The sequence below is a fragment of the Gracilinanus agilis genome, chromosome 3 (assembly GCF_016433145.1).
Source record: "Gracilinanus agilis isolate LMUSP501 chromosome 3, AgileGrace, whole genome shotgun sequence".
Lineage (NCBI taxonomy): Eukaryota > Metazoa > Chordata > Mammalia > Didelphimorphia > Didelphidae > Gracilinanus > Gracilinanus agilis.
In genome coordinates, this window is record NC_058132.1 from 407348698 (window position 1) to 407372080 (window position 23383).

Genomic DNA, 23383 nt, shown 5'->3' on the forward strand with positions numbered 1-23383 from the left:
TTTCTATTACAATTAAATTTTGCTACCATAATTGCAAAAGACTGAAAACAATTTCTTATATTAACTTGTTTGGGTCAATTTAGTTTGGGGCTGGAAAAACATTTTGAAATAAAATTGAAGTCCTGTGGTCAAATGGTATCAATGTCCATTTGACTTGTTTGATGTGTGCCGGAAAAGTTGAGGGATATATGCTTTCTTCCTTTTCCTCCTTCCTTCCTTCCTTCCTTCCTTCCACCTATCTGCCCACTTGACTACACATATTTCTTACAAAGGAAGGCTTTGGGGAGGAGAGATAATAATTAGGAGAGAAGTGAGACTAGATTGATGCAAAGAAAAAAAAAGAAGAAAATAGAGTATCAATGAAGCATCCAAAATTATACAGAAGAAAGCTAAGGAAGATCAGACAAATGTGGGATATATTCTTGCAGGGCTTTATAGCTTCTTCCCTTTCTTCTTATTCTACCTTTGCTTATCTTCAACCCCCTTCTCCCTCAGTCTTTTGGATTAAGGCATTATATATAATCTATTGTTAAATGTGATTTAAAAAAAAACCCGTTCTTTCTTTGTAATAATAGAAGGGCAAAGGCTGGAAAAATGGGGTTAAAGTGACTTGGCCAGGGTCATACAGCTAAGAAGATTTGAATCCTGATTTGAACTCAATTCCAGGTCTGGTGCTCTATCTACTGAACCACCTAGCTGCCCCTTTAAAATATTTTTTTGAAAGGGGTAATGAGCAGAGTTGTTAACAGCATTAATTGTTCAACAAAAACAAATGTATTGCTCACCTACTACTAAGAATATATATCATTTAAATACTATTAATATAACCTGAAGAGTATTAGACTAGCTGTAGAGGAGGAGGGAGCCAAGCTGGACCTCGAAGGTTCAAGTTGCTTAATTTGCCTAGGTGTAGATCAAGCAGATGAACAAATAGATGACGCAGTGGAGAGAGTACTGGGCTTGGAATCAAGAAGATTCATCTTCCTGAGTTCAAATCTAGCCTCAGATAACTAACTACTAGCTGTGTGATACTGGGCAAGTCTCTTAACCTTGTTTACCTACATTTCCTCATTTATGGAAATGGTGAACCTCTCCAGTATTTTTGCCAAGAAGACCCAAAAAGGGGTCATGAAGAGTTAGACATGACTGAAATGATTGAACAACACAACAAAAAGGTCAAAGGAGCAGCATTCTAGTGAACGGTTCTAAAACAAAGACTGGGAGATGATGCTGAGTGTGGCATATTCAGGGAAACATGAAGAAACCATCCTAACAGGGTTAAAGCTTTGAGGGGAGGGGGAGATCAGGTTAGAGGAGTTGGATAGAACCAGATTGTGGCGGCTAGGGGGTTTAGAAGTGTAGAAACCATGCCATGAGAAATGGTTAGTGAGTTTGGGAATGTTTAGTCTGGAAAAGTAAAAGCTTGGCCTGGGATTGAGGGGGATATGATTGTTATCTTCAAATATGTGAAAGGCTGTCATGTGAAAGATGGAATTCACATATTTTGTGGAACTGCCAGATGGCAGAAATAGGACCAGTAGGTGGAAGTTACAGAGAGACACATTTGGGCTTGGTAAAATGAAAGACTTTTCAAAAATAAAAACCTTTCAAAAAATAGAATGGCTCACCATTGAGGGGGTGAGCTCCCTGTCACTGCAGAAGTGGGTGAAGTTGTAGAAGGCTGTTTCAAGATTAAAGATAGCTTTGTATACTTAAAAGGCGGAGGAGGAGTCAATGGAAAGGGAAAGGCTGAAGATTCAAGAGAAAAGGAAGGAAGGACAGGAGTTGAGCAGAAGAGCAATATCCCTCAGGAATGATGGGAAATGAGGTTAGATAGATCAAAAAAGTTAATGGGGTCTGGAGAACAGAAGTAGAATCTAGCTTTAAAAAGAAGTCTTTGGAGACTTGTAAGGAGGGAAAAAATGAGTATAGTGTAAGATTAGTTTGCTTGGATTAGTTCTAGGAGAGAGAGGGTAGAGCCTTAAAATTTTTTAGAAATAGGACAGTTACATTTTGGTGATCCAAGAAGCATGATCGGTAGAAACAGTGAGAGGAGACCTCTTTTTGTGTGTGTGTGTGGGGGGGGTCAGACATGTCCGACTCTTTATGAGCCTTTTGGGGGTTTTCTTGATGAAGATACTGGACTGATTTACCATTTCCTTCTTCAGTTCATTTTACAGATAAGAAAACTAAGGCAAATAGGGTTAAGTGCTTTACTCAGTGTCACATAGCTAGTAAGTGTCTAAGACTCTTTGGACTCAGGTCCTCCTATTACTGCACAACCTAGCTTCCCCAAAGAGGCCCTCCAATAAAGAGTTCTGGATAATCTTCCCCCAAAGAGAAGGAAATACTGAGTGGATCCTAAGAATCAGTGGCAAGTGGGAAACAAAGGATCATGAAAGACTGATAAAAGCCAACTTAGCTTATTCTATGACTTTAGACTTGACTGATCCTTGATGACATGAAAACTTTTAATGCAACTATTTTAGAGGAGCAATGGGGTAAAATAATAATAATGATTGTTATTGTAACATAGTTCCACCAAAAATCACATTAAACAACTCTTTTATTTTTGTGGAATATTTTACAGTGAAATAAAGATACCATTTGGACTTCAAATGGAGCCCATAGAGAGGAGGCAATTTGCTCAGTCACATAGTTAATAAAGTTTCTCTACAAGTTTTCTACTAGACCTCAGTTTCTCTACTATTAGTCTCTTGCTAAGTTTTACTTAGAATGAAAAAAAAAACAGGAAATTAACTAACCGTGAAAGATTTTAATACCTGAACCACAAGCATCCAATTCTCTCAGTCAATCAAGCAGTACTTGAGGATACATAGTATTACATGTGGAACTGAAAATGACCACAGAGGTCATCTGGTTCAATCCCTAATTTTCATATGCAGAAACTGAGGACCATCGGTCAGTGCTCATTCCAATCCACCATGTTGCCTCATAGGCAGTATAGGAGAGATAAACAGAAAAATCCTTTTCCTCTTTGCAGCTAAAACAACATTTTTTTCACCTTTCTGAAGCCCCAAAAGAGAATCAATCAAATTATTAATCACATAAGACCAAATGAGACTTTATATATTTGAGCACATGCACGCGTGCGCACACACACACACATATACACAAGGACTTGAAGAGTCATTAAAATTGATCATTCACCTAAATTTTACTGTCTGCCTTGATTACTTTTCCTTAAGATTTTTTCTCCTCAAGTTAGATTAAAAAATTATGTCTCAATAAAAAGTAACAGATTTTTCTCTTGATAAGTTGGTCATATAATAACTAATATTTTTCCTGTTGTTCCATGTATAATAATAGCTAGCATTAATGTAGCACCTGAGGATTTGCAAAGTGTTTACATACTGTTTCATTTGATGCTTACAACAACCCCACTGGGGGGAAGTTATGATCAACATTCTTTTTACTGTTGAGGGAACTGATGCTGAGAAAGTTTAAGTGTCAAGAAAGGTTAAGAGTCAAACAGTCACTAAGTATCTGAAGTGGATTTCGAACTAGGGTCTTTTTTTTAAAACCCTTACCTCTTAGAGTCAATTCTGTATGTTGGTTCTAAGGCAGAAAAGTGGTAAGGGCTAGGCAACGGGGATTAAGTGACTTACCCAAGGTCAGCTAGGAAATGCCTGCAGTCAAATTTGAACCCAGGACCTCCTGTCTCCAGGCATAGCTCTCAGTCCACTTACCTTTCCCTAAAAGCAAGGTCTTCTTGATTCCAAGTCAGGTGCTTTGGCCTCTCTGTTTCCCATTGTCCATCCTCTGCAAATCCAGAATAATCTATGCTTGTGCCACATGATAGCAGCCTTATCCTTGGTTTCTCATCAGGTGGCAGTGAAGATCATTGACAAGAAGAGAGCCCAAAAGGACACTTATGTCACGAAAAACCTAAGACGAGAGGGGCAGATCCAGCAAATGATCCGGCATCCCAATATCACTCAACTACTTGATATCTTAGAGACAGAAAATAGCTACTACCTTGTCATGGAACTGTGTCCTGGTGGCAACCTGATGCACAAAATCTATGAGAAAAAGAGACTGGAAGAACACGAAACTCGCAGATACATCAGGCAACTTATCTTGGCAGTAGAACATCTTCATCGGGCAGGAGTAGTCCACAGGTGAGTGTCATCTATGTTATGATTAAAAAATATAACTGATCAAATTAAAAGATGCCACTATTATTTAAAAACCTTTACACTTTAATATTTTTAAAGCCTGTTATAATTCTTTTTTTATTTTATTTTTGAATTTTTATTTTTTAGAAAAATTTTCCATGGTTACATGATTTATGTTCTTACTCTCCCCTCCACCCCCCTATCCCCCTACCCCCAACCAACATACATTTCAACTGGTTTTTACGTGTGCCATTGATCAAGACATTTCCATATTACTGATAGTGGCACTGGGGTGGTCGTTTAGAGTAGACTCAAATCATGTCCGCATCAACCCATGTGTTCAAGCAGTTGTTTTTCTTCTGTGTTTCCATTCCTGTAGTTCTTCCTCTGAATGTGAATTCCTCAGAATTGTCCTGGGTCATTGCATTGCTGCTAGAACTGAAGTCCATTACATTTGATTTTACTGCAGTATATCAGCCTCTGTGTACAATGTTCTCCTGGTTCTGCTCCTTTCACTCTGCATCAGTTCCTGGAGGTCATTCCAATTCACATGGAATTCCTCCAGTTTATTATTCCTTTGAGCACAATAGTATTCCATCACCAACAGACACCACAATTTGTTCAGCCATTCCCCAATTGATAAATGGGCAAGGGACATGAATAGACAATTTTCAGATAAAGAAATCAAAACTATCAATAAGCACATGAGAAAGTGCTCTAAATCTCTAATAATTAGAGAAATGCTAATCGAAACATTTCTGAGGTACCACCTCACACCTAGCAGATTGGCTAAAATGAAAGAAGGGGAGAGTAATGAATGTTGGAGAGGATATGGCAAAATTGGGACATTGATGCATTGCTGGTGGAGTTACGAATTGATCCAACCATTCTGGAGGGCAATTTGGAACTATGCCCAAAGAGTGCTAAAAGTTTGCCTGCCTTTTGATCCAGCCATACCATTGCTGGGTTTGTATCCCAAAAAGATCATAGGGGAAAAGACTTGTACAAAAATATTTATAGCTGCGCTCTTTGTGGTGGCAAAAAACTGGAAAACGAGTGTATGCCCTTCAATTGGGAAATGCCTGTTATAATTCTTTTTTTCAAAGTTTTGTTTTGCTTTTATGTCATAATCGTTTCTTCTCATAATAGACCCCTCTATTATAACAAACACAATTGAGCAAGACTGAACAACACATGACTGTGTCTGATAGCACACAAAAAATGACTTGTTTGTTCTCTGTATCCTCTCTACCAAGAATAGCATAGAATTTACTGGCTCTTTAATTCCTGCATTCAAACATACCTGTGTCTCCCTCATTTAAAAAAACAAAACAAAACAAAACAAAACCAAAAAAAATCTTTTACTTGATCCAACCATTGCAGCTGGCTATTGTTCTACAGCTGTCCTTTCTTACTCTAATAAAAGCCTTGAATACCCCATCCTCTATTTCTCTCTTTTCACCTTGCTCTCTTTAAAAAAAAAACAAAAAAACCTTAATTTCCATCTTAGAATCAATGCTAAGTATCAATTCCAAGGCATAGAAGAGTGGTAAGGGCTAGGCAATTGGAGTTATGTGACATTCTCAGAGTCACACAGCTAGAAAGTGTTTGAGGGCAGATTTGAAGTCAAGCTCTCCCATTTCTAGGTCTGGTTCTCTATCCACTGAACCACCAAGCTGACCCCTTTCATTCTTTTTTAAGGCATATACATTCTGCTTTCTAACCTCCTTAATGCAACTGAAATTGCTTCCTCTAAAGTTACCAATGATCTCTTGTTTATTTTAAATATTTTTTCAAGTAAACATTTGCCTTTTCTCCCTTCCATCTCTTGCCTTTCTCCCTCATCATTGAGGGAGGTCTCTCAGTTGGGGAATGGCTGAACAAATTGTTGTGTATGATGGTGATGGAATACTATTGTGCTATCAGGAATAATAAATAGGATGATTTCAGAAAGAACTGAAAGACCTACATGAACTGATGCTGAGTGAAGTAAGCAGAACCAGGAAATCATTATTCTTAGTAACTGAAATGATCAAACGTAGTAGATTTTGCTGCTAACAGCAATACAATGATCCAGGACAATTCTAAGGGACTTATGATAAAGAATGCTATTCACTTCAAGAAAAAGAATCATTGGGGTAGAAATGCAGAAGAAAACATGATTTCTCAATCATTTGTTTGGATATATGATTTGGGGTTTTGATTTTAAAAGATTACGCTATTATTAAAATGAATAATATGGAAATAGCCCAATGGAATTCCTTGACAACTCTGGAAGAGGGAGGGAGACAACATGAATCATATAACTATGGAAAACTTATGTGTAAATTTGTTGCTAGAATAAAATAAAAGGGGGGGATATTTAAATTAAAAAATTATCTTTCTAGGGGCAGTTAGGTGGTTTAATGGATAAAGAGTCAGGCCTGGAGACAGGAGGTCCTGGGTTCAAAACTGGATGAAGAAACTACCTAGCTGTAGGACACTGGGCAAGTCACTTAACCCCAACTGCCTAGCCCTTATTGCTCTTCTGCTTTGAAATCAATAGTTAGTATCAATTCTAAGACAGAAGGTAAGGGTTTCTAAATAAATCAATGAAGGAATGAAAGAATGAATAGATAAATAATTCCCTTCTTCCTAAGTCTTGCTTAGAGACATAGGACAAGAGGGAAACGTCATGTTCCTGAAGGAACTTTCCAGAATGACATAAAGCTTGGACACATACATCTTTAGGAAGGATTTTCACTTAAAACTAAGAAAATCCATCTTTATGGAGGGGTATGTGTGTATTTTTAATCACAGATGTTGTGAAATCATGCTCTGTTAGAACTTTTTGAGCCCAGGATATGCAAGGAAGGGAATATTCAGAAATATTAAGTGAATTATACTATATTTGATCATGTCAATAATACCTTCATGTGTAGATAGACTAAACACTCATAGTTCTGTCATTACTTTGGGAATGATAGATTGAGATGTGTGGTATTTTTTTTATTAAAATGAGAAAAGAAGAAACCTCAACTATGAATCATAGCAAATTTACTAACCTCACTAGTATTAAAACCAATGATATATACATATATATATGTGTGTGTGTGTCTATGTGTCTTTTACCTTTTCTTTTTCCCTTTTTTCTTTTTATACATATATATATTTATACAGACCTCATTGTCAAAAATAAGACAAATATTGAAAAAAAATTCTAATGAAAACTTTTGGTGTTCAAATTGGAACCACCCTCAGGAAATTTCCAACAACCCTTTTAGAGTAATTTAAGCACAATTTTTATCTGTCTCAAAGCAATTACTGTCAGAATGTCAAAGAAATAGATTTAATAATGTATTGATAATGAAAAGAATGCTGTCTTTTTCTTCGATTCTTGGTTTTCTTCTTCCCCTCTCTCCCATTCCCTGCTTTTGCCTTTTAAATATATACATTCTATAATAATGCAAAATGCTCAGATTTCTTAAAGTGAGGAATCGCCAGAAATATTTCTGTGGATTAGCAGAAGACTTTTATATTTTCCTACCTAGGAATCATTTTGGAGAAAGTTTTGGGGGGCAGCTAGATGACATAGTAGATAGAGGATAAAGCCTGGAGAACAGAGGTCTTGAATTCAAATCTGGCCTCAGAACCTTCCTAGGTCTATGACCGTAGTTGTGCAAATCACTTGATTCCCATTGCCTTGCCCTTACCTCTCTTCTGCCTTGGAACCAACACTCAGTATTAATTCTTAGAAAGAAGGTAAGGTTTTAATAAAAAGGTTTGATAGCACCTTGTCAAAACTGTTTAGACAACTCTTTCAAAATCTGGATTAGAATTGATTTATTGGTAACCCTTTGACTTGATTTCTTAGCTTTAATGAGTATATTCAATTAATTTTAGCATAAGTAGCCTCACAATGAGTATAATAGTTACAGCAGTTCTTTCTTCAAGAAGACTAGTCTCTCCTTTAAATCACAAAGCTAAAATATTTCACAAATTATTTTAAGGTTAGTTTTTTCTACTCAGGAAGAGAAAATAGCATTCAATATCTTTAGTGTGATTTGCAAACAAAGCGATTGTATAACCAAAAATGTACTTAGGATGCTTTTTCATACATATATGTATAAAAGAATATTTTTAGGGCCTTTTAATTACTTAGTGGTTAGGGTAAAAATTCTGGATTTGCACTCAAGGGTCTGGGGTGCAAGTCCCTGCTTTGCCACTTACTGATGTTTGATGTTGATAAGTTACATGAGTTTTGTGGCCTCCATTTCCTCATTTTGAAGAGAGGAATGATAATACTTGCATTCTTTGCCACAAAAGGTTATTATGAAGATCAAATAAGATAATTTGCAGAGAGCTTAAAGATAACTCACTGGAGCCTCAGCGGTTTAGTAACTTTTCCATGGTTAAACATCCAATAAGTCTGAGAAATAGATTTGACTCAGTCTTTATGTCACCACGTCTTACACAATATCTACTGTTATTTGGAATCACTTTTTAGATAAAATGTTTGCCTAATGGACAACACCATGGTGCGTTGATAAAAGTGAGGGCCTAGAGACAGTAATACTCATTTTCCTGAGTTCAATTTGGTCTTAATAGCTGGGTGACTCTAGGCAAGTCATTGAATCCTCTTTGCCTCAGTTTCTTCATCTGTAAAATGAGCTGGAGAAGAAAATGGCCAATCACTCCAGTACCTTTGCCAAGAAAACCACAAATGGGGTCACAAAGAGATAGACCAGTGATTCCCAAAGTGGGCGCCACTGCCCTCTGGTGGGTGCTGCAGCAATCCAGGGGGGCAGTGATGGCCACAGGTGCATTTATATTTCCTATTAACTGCTATTAAAATTTTAAAAATTTAATTTCCAAGGGCTAAGCAATATTTTTTTCTGGAAAGGGAGCAGTAGGCCAAAAAAGTTTGGGAACCATTGAGATAGACATAACTGAAAAAGTCCTGAAAAATGTATAATGGATACATTCTGCTTTTGAAGCATTTTTGTAAATGTGAAATTCACATTCTACAAATGTAAACTTTTATTATTATAGGACTTTAAAATGTCTATTATTATTTTATCACCACATTGCACTTACCTAAGGCTATCATAGTATTAGCTTTCCATTATGTCGGAGAAACTGGGAATAGTTATTGTCAAGTTACAATCTTATTTTAACCACTTTTTTTTTATTTTAAACCCTTAACTTCGGTGTATTGACTTATAGGTAGAAGAGTGGTAAGGGTGGGCAGTGGGGGTCAAGTGACTTGCCCAGTGTCACACAGCTGGGAAGTGTCTGAGGCCGGATTTGAACCTAGGACCTCCCGTCTCTAGGCCTGGCTCTCAATCCACTGAGCTACCCAGCTGCCCCCTTAACCACTTTTAATGTAGCTGTCCATCAGTACTCTTACTAATATTCCTGATAGCTACTTAAAAAAAATCCATTACCTTCTTAGAATCAATACTGTGTATTGGTTTCAAGGAAGAAGTGTGGTAAGGGCTAGGCAATGGGGGTTAAGTGACTTGCCCAGAGTCACACAGCTAGAAAGTATCTTGGATCAGATTTGAACCCAGGACCTAATCTCTCGGCCTGACTGTCAATCCATTGAGCCATCTAGCTGTCCCCAATAGCTATATTTTCATAGCAACTTAAGGTTCATAAAGCATTTTTAAAATATCTCATCTGATCCTCACAAACACCCTGGGAACAGGTGGTCTAATTATTCCCATTCAGGAAATAAATTGCCCAGGGTCACATAGCTAGTAAGTGTCTGAGACTGGATTTGAACTCAGGTGTTCCTGAATCCAGGGCTGGCACTCTCTCCACTGTATCATCTAGTAGCTTCATATAGAAATAAACTAAACTAACAGAATTCTTAAATTAATGGGGACATTGCATTTGAGCTTGAAGTAAGGTGGTTTTGGATTGAATTTCACTTCTGATACCATGTGTGACCACAGACCTATTTGAACTTCCAGATTCTCATTTGTAAAGAGTATAACAATTACTTGCAATCCATACCTTAGAGGGTTGCTATACGGGAGTGTTTTATAAACTGAAAAGCACTATGTAAGGGTGGATAATTATTATTATATAAATGTGTGCTATTATTATTATATCTACCACATTTTGTTACCATAGAGCTGAAGCTGCTCTGTGCATCTTTGATATATAGTACTTAGGTGTTGTTTGTTCTCACCATTTCATTACTGGATTTAACACAGAAGAAGATGTATAGCTTGTTTAAATGTAGCATCTTTTCCCCCAAGCATAACTTATGTGGCAGGATGCCAGAGTTTGGTCTTTTCCTTCACTGAATCAGAGCTTCTGCTCTTTTAACATGCATTAAAAAGAAAACTAATTCTGCTGAGAGGAATAATTTGAGATTCATTTGTTCACTCAAAAATAACTAAATATACTCCTTCGATGTAGAACAAAGATAGCAAAGCAGCCTCTATACAAGAAGAGACTAGTCACCAGGCTGTAGGATGGAGGAAAGACAGGAGGAAGCCAAGGAGCCAAATGTTAGGCTTCAATGTGAGTCAATACCACCACACCCAGGGCATTAGTGACCCTGTTCTCCTACTAATATTTTTAAAGGATTATCTTTTCTTTTAAGTACAAAAGTAAACAGTGGACTGACCTTCTAAAGAAAATTTTCTTACTTTTTATAGTGTTAGACATCATGCAGGGTTTGGATTAGCATACATTGCTGGGTTGTTTAGAAGGTTTTGTTGTTGTTGTTTAGGAGGAAAACAGAAACCTCAGAAAATAGTAAGAAAAACATGTTCTGTGCTCATAGTCAGAAACTAACTGGAAATGTGGGATTTCCTGTGAGAAGAAATATGTACCCAGTAATTAACTATAAAAGAATATTAATACTATACTCTGTGTTTTAGGCATAAGCCTACTGGAAAGAATTTTTATTGGTTTGTCATTATTCTAAATTCAAATATTATCTGCTTGAGAGAAAAATATCCAAACTGGCATATCATTTTGAGCACATTTCTAACAGAAGTCATTTCATAGTAACAATTGTGGGAATTTAGAACTAGGATAAGAAAGATCTAAAAGGGAATTTTGCCTGAAGAAATATTTATTTTTTAATATCTTCATTTGAACTAAGAATGAGATTTTAATATATTTCCATGATATTAAGTGAACTTCTGTGGATTTGTTTTTTTTCTACCTAAAACATTCAAAAATGTAAAACTTGAGGGTTTTTTCTTTTTCTCTCTTTTTTTTTTTTAAGAAAAATTTTTCCATGGTTACATGATTCATGTTCTTACTCTCCCCTCCACCCCCTGCAACCCCCACCCACCATAGCCTACTCGAATTTCCACTGGTTTCTTCATGTGTCATCGATCAAGACCTATTTCCATATTATTGATAGTTGTATTAGGGTGGACATTTGGAGTTTACTTCTCAAATCATGTCTGCATCAACCCATGTGTTCAAGCAGTTGTTTTTCTTCTGTGTTTCCACTCCTGTAGTTTTTCCTCCGAATGTGGATAGCGTTCTTTTCCATAAATCACTCAGAATTGTCCTGGGTCATTGCACTGCTGCTAGTACAGAAATTCATTACATTCAGTTTTACCACAGTATATCAGTCTCTGTGTACAATATTCTTCTGGCTCTGCTCCTTTCACGCTGCATCAGTTCCTGGAGGTTGTTACAGTTCACATTGAATTCCTCCAGTTTATTATTCCTTTTAGCACAATAGTATTCCATCACCAGCAGAAATCACAATTTGTTCAGCCATTCCTCAATTGACATACTGAGGATTTGTTTTCAATGATCATGAGAGATTATTCGATTTTTCTTTTTTAGGTACTAACTGGAATTATAGAGGTTCATTACTTTCAACATCAGTTTTATTTTGAAAACAACATAGAATCAGACAAATTGTATTTTATTTTCACCCTTGTTAGGTTTTACTATAAACACAGGCTCCCAAATAAATATTATTTGGGTTTTCGGCTTCATAGATTTGTAATGTACAGGTCTTTAAAAAAGGAAGCCTATTTAAATTCAGTGATTTTAAATTTCTTCTCCCACATTCCTCCATTCTAGCACCATTAATTAAATGTGTCTTCTCTGTTCCCTCAAGTAAATTTTTTCTAGTTGGCATTGGCACTTGACATTTTTTCCAGTTCTTTTAAAATACTCTGTTTCTAAACACTATTCTTTAACCATTCAGTGTCAATCATTTTATGATTTTTTCTGTCACTCTTTCACTCATCCACATCCTCCAATTCTTCAATTTTACTTTTGCCCTCCTTGGCAGTCTGTGTTGTTACTTATGGTGTTACTTATCCCTTTATTCTGTGCATATAGCTTTCTATCCCCTGCCTCTTATTTTATCCATTCTCCATTATTTCATATACTTAAATAATATACTTTGTCTTGTTACTCTCTTGTTTCCTCTTCCATTTTTTCTCTCATCATGGACTTCCTTCATTAGGCATCATAAGTTTAATGAGGGCTGATTAGATCAGTAGATAAAGCAAAAGATCCTTTCTCCTTTAGTAGACGAGGAAAGCCAAAGAAAGGTGACATTTTGGCTGACTTTAGTCTTGAACCTAGGTCTTCTGACTCCAGCCAATGATCCTTATAGTATCTATAGCTATTGTTATCTCTACTTGTCTCTCTTGCTATTTCTTATTCAACTTTTGGACCCATCTACACTCATTTTACCACATAAATTCCTTCTTGCATCATTATGGGTATGTGTGAAATTAAAGAGTAGAGTTAATTGTATCCAAAGGTAGTATGTTAACAACAATTAAAGAAAGAAAGAACAGAAACAAGTTAGTTGGAAAGTCATTGGGTGAAGCTTTTGTTTTGAATTACTGACCTGGTTGTTTATCCCTTTGAAATATTTGCTTCAAATCCAGATTCATGTTCCTTGCTACAAATTCACTTTATTTCAGTTCAACAAATTATAATAATAATTAACATTTATATGACACTTTGCAAAGTGCTTTATAAATATTACTTTATCTTCATAAAACCATGGAGAAGTAGGTCCTATTACCCATTTTACAAAAGGGGAAAATAAGGCAAACTGGTTAAGTGACTTGTCCAGGGTCACACATCTAGTAAATATCTTGAGACTAGGTTTCAACTTTGGTTTTCCTGATTGCAGCTTTAGTAGTCTATCCATTATACCACCTAGTTGCTTAGAATGTTTAAGTTATTATTATATTATATTACATATAATATATAGTACAATATATATTATATACCTAGCATAATATTATATGCTAGGAATATAGGGACTAAAAAAACAAAATGGGAATTTTGTGATGGAATGGTATTGTGTTATTGGAAATGATGGTGGGAATAGTTTTAGAGAAAGCGGGAAAGACTTGCATGAACTGATGCAAAATGAAATGAGAAGAATTAAAATAATATTTATACAATTACAAAAAATATTGTAAAGACAGACTATTTTGAAAAACTTAGGAACTCTATTCAATCCAATGACCAACCACAATTCTCAGCTATTCAGGGTAAAATTATCTACCTCTCATGAAGAGATGATGAATTCAGAGTACAGATTCATACCTCTTCCCCCTCCCTCCCCTTTAGATATGGCTAATGTGGGAATTCGTTTTGTTTGACTGCACTGGTTTGTAGCGGGATTTATTTTTCTTGCTTTCTTAAAGTGGTAGTTGGAGAGGTAAGGGGGAAAGAAGAAGATCTGAAAATAAAATTTAAGTTTTAGAAGGGTAATAACTCTTGAGTTTTCAAACCTAGAGATTATTATTGTCCATAAAAATAATAGCGAAGTTTAGAGGAGGTGCAGGTTTAGAATGAAAGATGAATCTTAAAAAACTCATTTTTACGATAACAAAAATTTTTGCAAGATATTGATATGGTAAATTATCAGATATAAATATCAGAGAAATGCATATGATATTTTGATCAGTCGATCAAGGAACATTTTAAGCTCCTACTATGTGCTAAGCAAGTTGGCACTTTAATCAATTGTCATCTTTCAGAATTAGAAAACAATAAAATACTCAACACAATTTAATCTTTCTCTTATTTTTCAGAAAGTATTTTAAGACCTCAGAATCATTATTCTAAGCATCAGCAATCATTGTATCACAGATGGGTAGGAGGGTCAGTTTGTCTCCTGAACTAAATTTGCATTTGGATGGACTCTGGGGACTGCAAAAGATTCAGTGGAATTAAACATTTGGCTATGATATCCATTTGAAATATTCAACTTCAGGGATAGCAAAAAAATAATCTGTAGTCAGCTTTTTTAAAATGTCCATTGAAAGAGGTCTGATTTTGGGGGAAGTAGCTAATAATGATAATTTATAGAGTTGACCACACTCATGGATAGGGAACCCTTCAGCCTGCTATTTGACTCTTTTTCATATTTAATCTTATTATTTTGAGCTTTAGATTAACCCTGGTACATGTTTGGATTTTTTCTTCCCAATAAAATCGTATGTTTTCTCATTGATTGATTAGTGTGAGTCTCTACCCTGAGTATGCTAACTAATATTTAATAAACTGGAGAAAATCTTCCTTTCCCCATAATACCTACCTTTTTATATTTAAATCCTTTACTCTCTGATGACTAAGTAAACATCAAAATAATGGAATACATACAAATCTATGTATTTTCAATTGTTGCCTTCTGTATTAGAAATGATACTAAGTATCAGTTAGTTGGCAAAAGAGCACAGTAAGAGCTAAACAATGTGGGTTAAATGACTGGCACAGGGTCACGTAGTTAGGAAGTGTCCGAGGCCAGACCTCTCATCTCTAGGCCTGGGTCTCTATCTACCAAGCCATCTACCTGTCCCCAAATATGTATATATTTTGTTAACAAATTAAGTAAATGATACACAAAGAAATAATTATTTACAATATTTTGGCTATGAGAAAGTCTTCAAGTCCTCACTAAAATGACAAATTTCTCCTTATTTATATAAACACAGACACACATCATTTAGTTTCTCACAAAAATACCAACTTAAGTCTTTTCTTTAAAAACTTCTATTAAGATTAATTGAATAAGAAACTGGGAAAATATTTATAACAAAATTCTCTGACAAAGGTTTAATTTCCTAAATATATAAGGAACTAAGTCAAATTTACAAAAAATCAAGCCATTCTCTAATCAACAAATGGTCAGGGGATATAAAAAGGCAGTTCTCAGATGAAGAAATCAAAACTACCAATAATCACAGGAAAAAGTATTCCAAATCCCTCCCAATTAGAGAAATGCAAATTAAAACAACACTGAAGTACCACCTCACATCTAGCAGATTGGCCAATGTGACAGCAAAGGAAAGTAATAAATGTCGGAGGGGATGTAGCAAAATTGGGACATTAATGCATTGCTGGTGAAGTTGTGAATTGATCCAACCATTCTGGAGGGCAATTTGGAACTATGCACAAAAGACTTTAAAAGAATGCCTGCCCTTTGATCTAGCAATACCGCTGCTGGGATGGTACCCCAAAGAAATCATAAGGAAAAAGACTTGTACAAAAATATTTATAACTGCGCTCCTTGTGGTAGCAAAAAATTGGAAAATGAGGGGGTGTCCATGGATTGGGGAATGGATGAACAAATTGTGGTATTTGATGGTGATGGAATACTATTGTGCTGAAAGGAATAATGAACTGGAGGAATTCCATGTGAACTGGAAAGACCTCCAGGAATTGATGCAGAGTGACAGGAGCAGAACCAGGAGAACATTGTACACAGAGACAGATACACTGTGGTACAATCAAATGTAACAAACTATTCTACTAGCAGTAATGCAATGATCCAGGGCAACACCAAGGAACTTATGAGAAAGAACATCTAGAGAAAGAATGGTGGGAACAGAAACACAGAAGAAAAGCATATGATCGATCACATGGCTTGATATGGATATGACTGGGGTTTTGACATTAAATGATCACTCTATTGCAAATGTGAATAATATGAAAATAGGTTTTGAATAATGGTACATGTATAACCCAATGGAATTGCATGTCAGTGCTGGGAGGTGGGGAGGGAGAAAGGGTGGGGAAAAATCATGAATCATGTAACCATGGAAAAATGTTCTAAATAAATAAATTTTTAAAAAAGATTAATTGAATACAGCTTCATCCAAAAAACTCTCCACCTCTTTTCTGTCTTTTCTAGCTTCTTTCTAGCCATGACACAAAAACAGTCTCTACCAGATTTAGTTCTCACAGTATTTTCTTTTTAAAGTCTCTTCACAGTATAACAGTTGACAATTTTAGAAAGAAAGAAGTTTCTTCTCACCTGTTTTCTCTCTCTTCATAGTTCATCTCATAGATTCTCATAGATAAAGATAGAAATATACATTCTTGTTTCCATAGGGGAAAGACCTCATTCAGTGACAGTTAGTACTATAATTTTAAAGTGGTAGCATAAATTGCTTAAAAAATATTTGTTGAATTGAGCTGAATCTGGCAAAGTTCTTGGTTTTTAACCTACCACATGTACAGCATTCCAATTGACTTTCAAAGGTACTCTGTGGGAGAACCTTTTGAAAGAGGTGTTACATGGGGAAATTACAAAAAGTGAAACTGAAGGGAAATACGGAAAATTAAAAGTGATTCAATTTTATTTTCATGTGACCAATACTTTGACCTGGCTGATAGGGAAGAAGTTAATATGGTTTTGAGTAAGCTAATCACTAGCACACTGGGAAAGTTAAGATTGGTTATTTCATTAGTCTTTGGAGAACATTATTGTGTGACACCAAGTTGCTAGATTTATTGACCAGGTCTGTTTGTACTGTCCTTTAAACCCTTCATGGCATTATTTTCAGTTGGTTTATTTTAAAATTTATATTTAATCCTGATGAAGTGATTTTTACTACTTATTCCACTAGCCTATGACACTTTTTTTTCTTTAAAAAAATGTTAGACTATTTCTTTTATGTTTTCTTCTTTTTGTCTAGCACGGTGATGACAAACCTATGGCACGGGTGCCAAAAATGGTACACAGAGCACTCTCTGTGGGAACGTGGTCGGCTGCCACGTCTCCCCTCCCTCCCCCCCAAGTTTGTTACTAGAAAGGCAGAAGGACAACTGCTCCTCTGCCCAGCAGCTCAATGGGAGCACACAGTGGGTAAGGTGGGCAGTTCACAGGCAGCAGAGCTGGAGGGGAGCTGAGTGCTCAGGCCACTCCCCTCCCCCTCTCTACACTGGCTGAGGACATTCCTCACTTCACCCAGCAGCCCTATAGGAGCCTCTCCTATATGGGGTAAAGGGGGAGGGGCAGGGTGCACCTAGAACTAGGGAGGGGTATGGCACTTGGTCTGGAGGGTGGGGGGGACAGGGCCCAGAACTCCATCTCTAAAAAAGTTCATCACTAGTCTAGCAGGTTTAGAAAACTTAAGATGGTACCGCTTTTGTTCATCTTATTATTTTAATTGTCCTTGTGTTTCTATTTGATCTTTTCTATAGTTCTGCTTACTTTCACCAAATTTTCTCTTTACTGAATTTAGTAATTTTTTTCACTTTTATCTTATTTCACTTACCATCTCTCCCTCTCCCCCAAGTCCTTCAGTTTTTCAGTATTGCAGTCAGTCTTCTCAGAACTTTCAGTCTAGATATATTTGGAGAAGGCAACTCAGACAAACTGTTTCCTTCCTTTGGTTTCATACAGCACTCCTACTTTATAACCAATTTTCACAGAATTCTGTTTTTACTGATGTTCAATTTACATTAAGTTTTTCATTTGGGAGGGGAGAATTAAAATTGCCCTTTAAAGGGGAAAGCACATATCTTCTTCCTCCCCCATAGAGAAACACGTACTTAGAGTGGGTAGGGGTGCAGTGATTCTTTCCTATTCACTAGATGCAGATGTAAGCACAGATGTCTCTACCCATCCAAGTGGCCAATTAGCATATTTGTTCTATGCTGAAAGGAATTTGTTAATCACTCATGGGATTCTAAATTTGAATGTATAATTCTAGGAGGACCACATGAAAGCAAGGCCACCTGCCATTTGGTGGATCACCTTTGGCCTTTGAGCAAATTATATTGGTAGGATGATGGGATTAAGTGATGCACTGCTAGCTTTCTTAACCCTTTGTTCTTGTTACTAATCCTTCAAGCAGATCTCCCACAAATATATAAAGTTCTCATTGCTAATTCTTTGCTTCTACTCATGGTCTCCCTTTTCTGGAATGCCCTTTTCTTTCTTTTTTGCCTATTCAAATCCAGTTATCCTCTGGAGCTCAACTAAGTTCCATCTCTTCCAGAAAACCCCTTCCTTCTTTCATGGTTCTCTCACTTCATAGAACTCCTAGATTGTATAGTGTGTAATTATCATAGAATTTTATAATACTTTATGTCTTTGGTGACTGATTAACATCAAAGGTAAAATGTAATGATAGTTAAAAATATTACTGAAGCAACTTATTTGTTTTTTGGACAATGTCCATACATGACAAGATATACTAATCCAAAATACTCTTCAATTTGTTTATTTCAGAGACTTGAAGATAGAAAATTTGCTACTAGATGAAGACAACAATATCAAGCTTATTGGTATGTGTTTAAAAATATATTTGTATTTATTTCATTAAATATTTACCATTTAACATTTTGGGTTCCAAATTTTCTTTCCTTCCCACCCTTCCCCATCCCTTGAAAAGAAGCAACATACATATAAAGTCACTCAAGACATATTTTTACTTTATTTTTATTTTCTCCTTATATCTCACATTTCTTATTATTTTCTTTATTTTTCTTGTTTGTATATACGTATTTTCCTTCATAACATGGTTAATATGGAAATGAGTTTTGTAGTGATTTTTAAAAAATCGATACTATAGTAACAGTGTTGTAAATCAACTGTCTATTATTCATGCATGGATGATAGGATAATTTGTGAATTACCCATAGCACATTGTAAATTTCCAGCCAGTTATCTCTCATTACTGAGATGCACTCCAGGGTCACTCTTCATTGCCTAAATAATAGGACCTGGGAGAATCTGAGGCCATTATAATACTGGTCATTCCTCCTGCCTATTAGTCAGAAATAGACTGATTTGTTATAATTGTAATATCAAATTATAAGCAAAAGAAAAAATACAATAAAACAATTATATTAAATTCTCCTAGCCCAATGGAAACATGTTTTCCTCTTCTGCTTTATTCAATTATCAATACCATATCTCCTTTTTGTAACTATAGATACTTCGGAGTAGATGTTTATAGGGGCTATTTTTAAGCTCTAAATAGCACTGCCTAAGAATTGGCCCAAAGAGGTTATAAATTTAATCACCCTTATTTCCCTCTACTCAGTGGTTATAATAGAAGAGAGATTAAGGAGGACATGTCACTATTTTTAATAGATTCTTATTTCTAGATACTGTGTTGATGGTTTTAAAAGGTAAAGAAACAATTTGCAAGAGATAAAAATCTAGAATAATATGTTAATTATCAAATAAGACATAATTGTCATAAAGTTCTCCAGTAGAAAAATATTTTTCCTTTTCCTCAGGTTCAGTAAATAAATTTTGTAGTTTAATCTTTTATGAGAAGAAAAATATGGCATTCAGTTTTATATCTGTACTTAGACTTATTTGCAATATATTTTCTAAAAACATATAGACTGAGAGGGCTTATTAAAAGAAATAGCCCTTACTTGTGTGGAACTAAATTGAAGAAAAGGCAGTTTACTGATAACTGGTTTTAAAACCCTAATTCAGTATTTCTCCACATTAATGTTACTTAGTTTTCTTCTTTCTTCTCTACCTACTAGCTCTTCCTTGGAGTCACCCACTTGTTTTTAACATATTTTATTGGTATCTTTTGTTTTTATGTAACTTTCATTTCCCCCTTCTCTCCTCTGATCCCAGGAAGCTATCCCTTCAATTATTTTTTTTAATTGGAATAGAAGGGAAAAAAATCAGTAAAACCCATCAACATATTCCCCCCCAAAAAAGAAGAAGAAACTTTGCATTATCCTCCATCTGGTTACCACTCCCCACCCTTTTCCACCTCTGCAAAGAAGTAGGGGAAAGTATCTTAGATTTCTTCTGGAGCCAAATTGAGTTATTATAATATCCCAGCATCCAGTTTCATTTGTTTTGTGATTGTTATTCTTCTTTTTATTTACATAATTGCAGCCATGGCATTTTTCTTTTTCTGGCCTTTGAAAATCTCCAGTTTTGCCATAGCATGTGAAGGTCTGGGAAACATTGTACTGAATGACTTTTTGCTTTAGTTTTGTTCAGAATGTCCATAATAGGAGTATCAGTCTCCTTAATGAACATCTGATAAGTAATCAAGTTATTGATCCCTCACTCAGCCTGAATGAGTGACAGCGAGGAACCCAAGTTCAAATCCTATCTTAAACACCTTCTAGCTGTGTGATGATAGATAGCAAAGTCATTTGATTTCTTTGAACTCCAGTTTCTTCATCTGTAAAACTTGGATAGTACCTATCTCACAGTGTTGTGAAGATCAAATGAGATAATATATGTAGAAGTGCTTTCTAGCCTTAAAGTATATCAATGCTAATTATCCTCCTCTTCCTCTTCCTTATCTTTTATCATCATTCCTAGGCATATACATATTTGTTGATTCTGACTCAGTTCTGCAATAATATTAAGATATGTGCTGGAACTAGCTCCAACTGATAAAATTTTATTGTAAAATATTAAATTGTCCAATTTTCAGTGTGAGCATTTATACCTCAGAAATCAGCAGTTGCTAAAAATCAGGACTTGAATTGTTTTGTTAATTGTCTAGAATTAAGAAAGTGATAATAATATAGATTAAATTATAAAGTTTTTGCATGCGTATTTTTTTCCTGGAGAGCCTGGTTGTTTTTTACCTATTTGCCTATACACCTCTGGAAATGTTCCACAGACTTCTTGTGTCCGCCACATGCTTCTGAACCATTGCCCTTTAAGTGACCTGAACCTTTAATTCTTTGGCTAGTGTGGTATTCTTTTGGGGACTCTTAGATATATAGCATTCCTGGAAGAATATTAATGTTAAAAAAAGGTGAACCTTTGTTTTAGAAGGAAGGAAGGAAAAAAAGCATTTATCAAGAGCTTATTCTGTTTCAGGCACTGTGACAGACCAGACTCCTTAAATACACTGAACAATTTTCCAGTTTTTGCTCGCGATAATTGTCTAAAATATATGTAATCCTGAACCAGTTCTATGACTTATCCATTCAAAATCAGGATCTGGACTACAGACATTCTCCATCTACTTGGTGATTTTTCCTATGTGTATAGTTAAGTCAAACTCTTCTGAAGAATTGTCTGAAAGGTCTATTAAATACAAAATCCTACTGTGCTTATATTTTTGGGCTATAAAAAGCATTTAATTCTTGGTGAGCTAAGATTCTGCCTTAAAGTTTCTCCTCCCAGTCGTCTCCTATGCAAGTGTTAAAATCATGCAAATCTCCCTGAAGAATGTGAAACTTGTTCTCATTTGAGTAACTAGTAAAAATCAAATGTCTCCTTCAAGTGATGGGTGAGATTAATCAAAGCAGGGAAAAAATGGATCTTTAGAGAGACTGAGTGCTGTCAGCCATAAGACTTGAGAAAGAGAGATGTTGTGTCTTTTTTTTCTCTCGTTCTATAATAGGGATATGACATCAGTAGATTACAGAACTTGAAAAATACTTGCTAACTTTGACTTTGAGCTAGGGAGCCATGAAGAAGAGTAGGAAGTTCATGTCCAGGGAATAGCCAGAGAGCTATGGGCTAAGACTGTAACTCTGTAACTGTGGAGAAAGAGATCTCTTAAGTAATCAAGAAATATATCTCTGTTACTCATGATTGGTTTTTTTTTCTGAGATTTCTCTTTGGTTTTCCTTATTTTAATAATCCTTTCTCTGACCCCAGAGTTACTCTTTTTGAGGTGGAGAGGGATGCTCATCCAAGCATGTATCCTCTGGGTTTGTAATACTTGATCTTTGTTAGAACTATGTAGTGTGGTGTGTGGAGTGGTATGGATGTGACTGAAGCTGATGCCCTGGTAGTTTAACCTTGGGTTGGAACAAAAGTAGACAAGCCATTTGGAAAGAATTCAGCAGATAACAAAAGGTTTATTTCGCCATAGTATAGAAAGGAGAAGGAAGGAAGGAAAAAAGAAAGGTGGAAGAAGGAAGGAAGGGTGGGAGAGTAGGAGAAAAGGAAATAAGCATTAATTCAACACCTAATCTGTGCCAGGCACTGTGCTAGGAACTTAACAAATAATTTCACTTGATCTTACAACAACCCTGGGAGGTGGGTGCAATTTTTATTTCCATTTTCCATTTGAGGAAACTGAGGCCAAATGACTTGGTTATGGTCATATAGCAAAGAAATATCTGAGACTGAATTAGAACTCAAGACTTTCTAACTTCAGGGCCAACACTCTTCATTGTACCACCTTGCTGCCCTCACTCAATAATGATACCACACTCTTCTCTACTAAATGTGGTCCCACATCTCTTAGCAAGGCATTAAACCAGATGTTCCTCCTCTCTGTCTGGATCTCTAATAAAAAGTTGCCATCACTTTCTGGAGCATGGAGTTGATTGATGGATTAGTCTTTGAGTATATCATTTTGGTGCTTAATTCCTTTGCTTATCTACATTTTTGTTTATTTTTATTTTGTTTAATAGTCATATTTAGTTTATTATCTATATTGTTTATATTTATAAACTAAAAACATTTTTACAAGCATTTACTGTCTTCTACTCTCTGCAACTGAACAACTTTAAAGTAAAAAGATCCTAACAAATGTACATAGTCTAGCAAAACAAATTCCTACATTGACCATGTCCGGAAAATGCCCATGTCATTCTGCATTTTAAGTTCTCTCATCTTGCAGTTTTGCTATTACAGAGCTGCCAAAATGGTTTTCCTAAATCTCAGATCTTTACTCTGTCACCCTTCTATTCCATAAACTCCAGTTACTCCCTATCACTTCTGGGAACAAATACAGATTTTCTGGCATTTTTAAAAGCCTGACTCCTTCCTATCTTTCCAACCCCCCCCCCAACATTACTCCCCTTCTTGCAAACTGCAAGATTCAAACATTCTAGGCTTTCCTTCACCCTCAACATATTATCTTCATGTATTGGTACTGATCATTCCCTGTGCTGCAATATTTTAAAGTCACTCCCTAGTCATCTCAGCAAACATACCAGAAACACTGCCTTGGGAGACTTAACCTTTTAATTCCTGGAACCCCTGTCCTGGGATGCAGTTGCTGATTGGTAATGCTTCAGTTGCCCACTACATCTAGGAC

At 35.9% G+C, this 23383-nt stretch overlaps 1 protein-coding gene across 1 annotated transcript in view; it reads left to right on the top strand.

Annotated features, from left to right (window-relative positions):
- Positions 1-23383, top strand: part of HUNK (hormonally up-regulated Neu-associated kinase) — a 130573-nt gene that overhangs the window by 52084 nt on the left and 55106 nt on the right. The window contains exons 2-3 of the mRNA XM_044666849.1: positions 3850-4142; positions 18610-18665. Coding sequence (XP_044522784.1) covers positions 3850-4142; positions 18610-18665 — 349 coding nt within the window. The remainder of the gene's footprint in view (positions 1-3849; positions 4143-18609; positions 18666-23383) is intronic.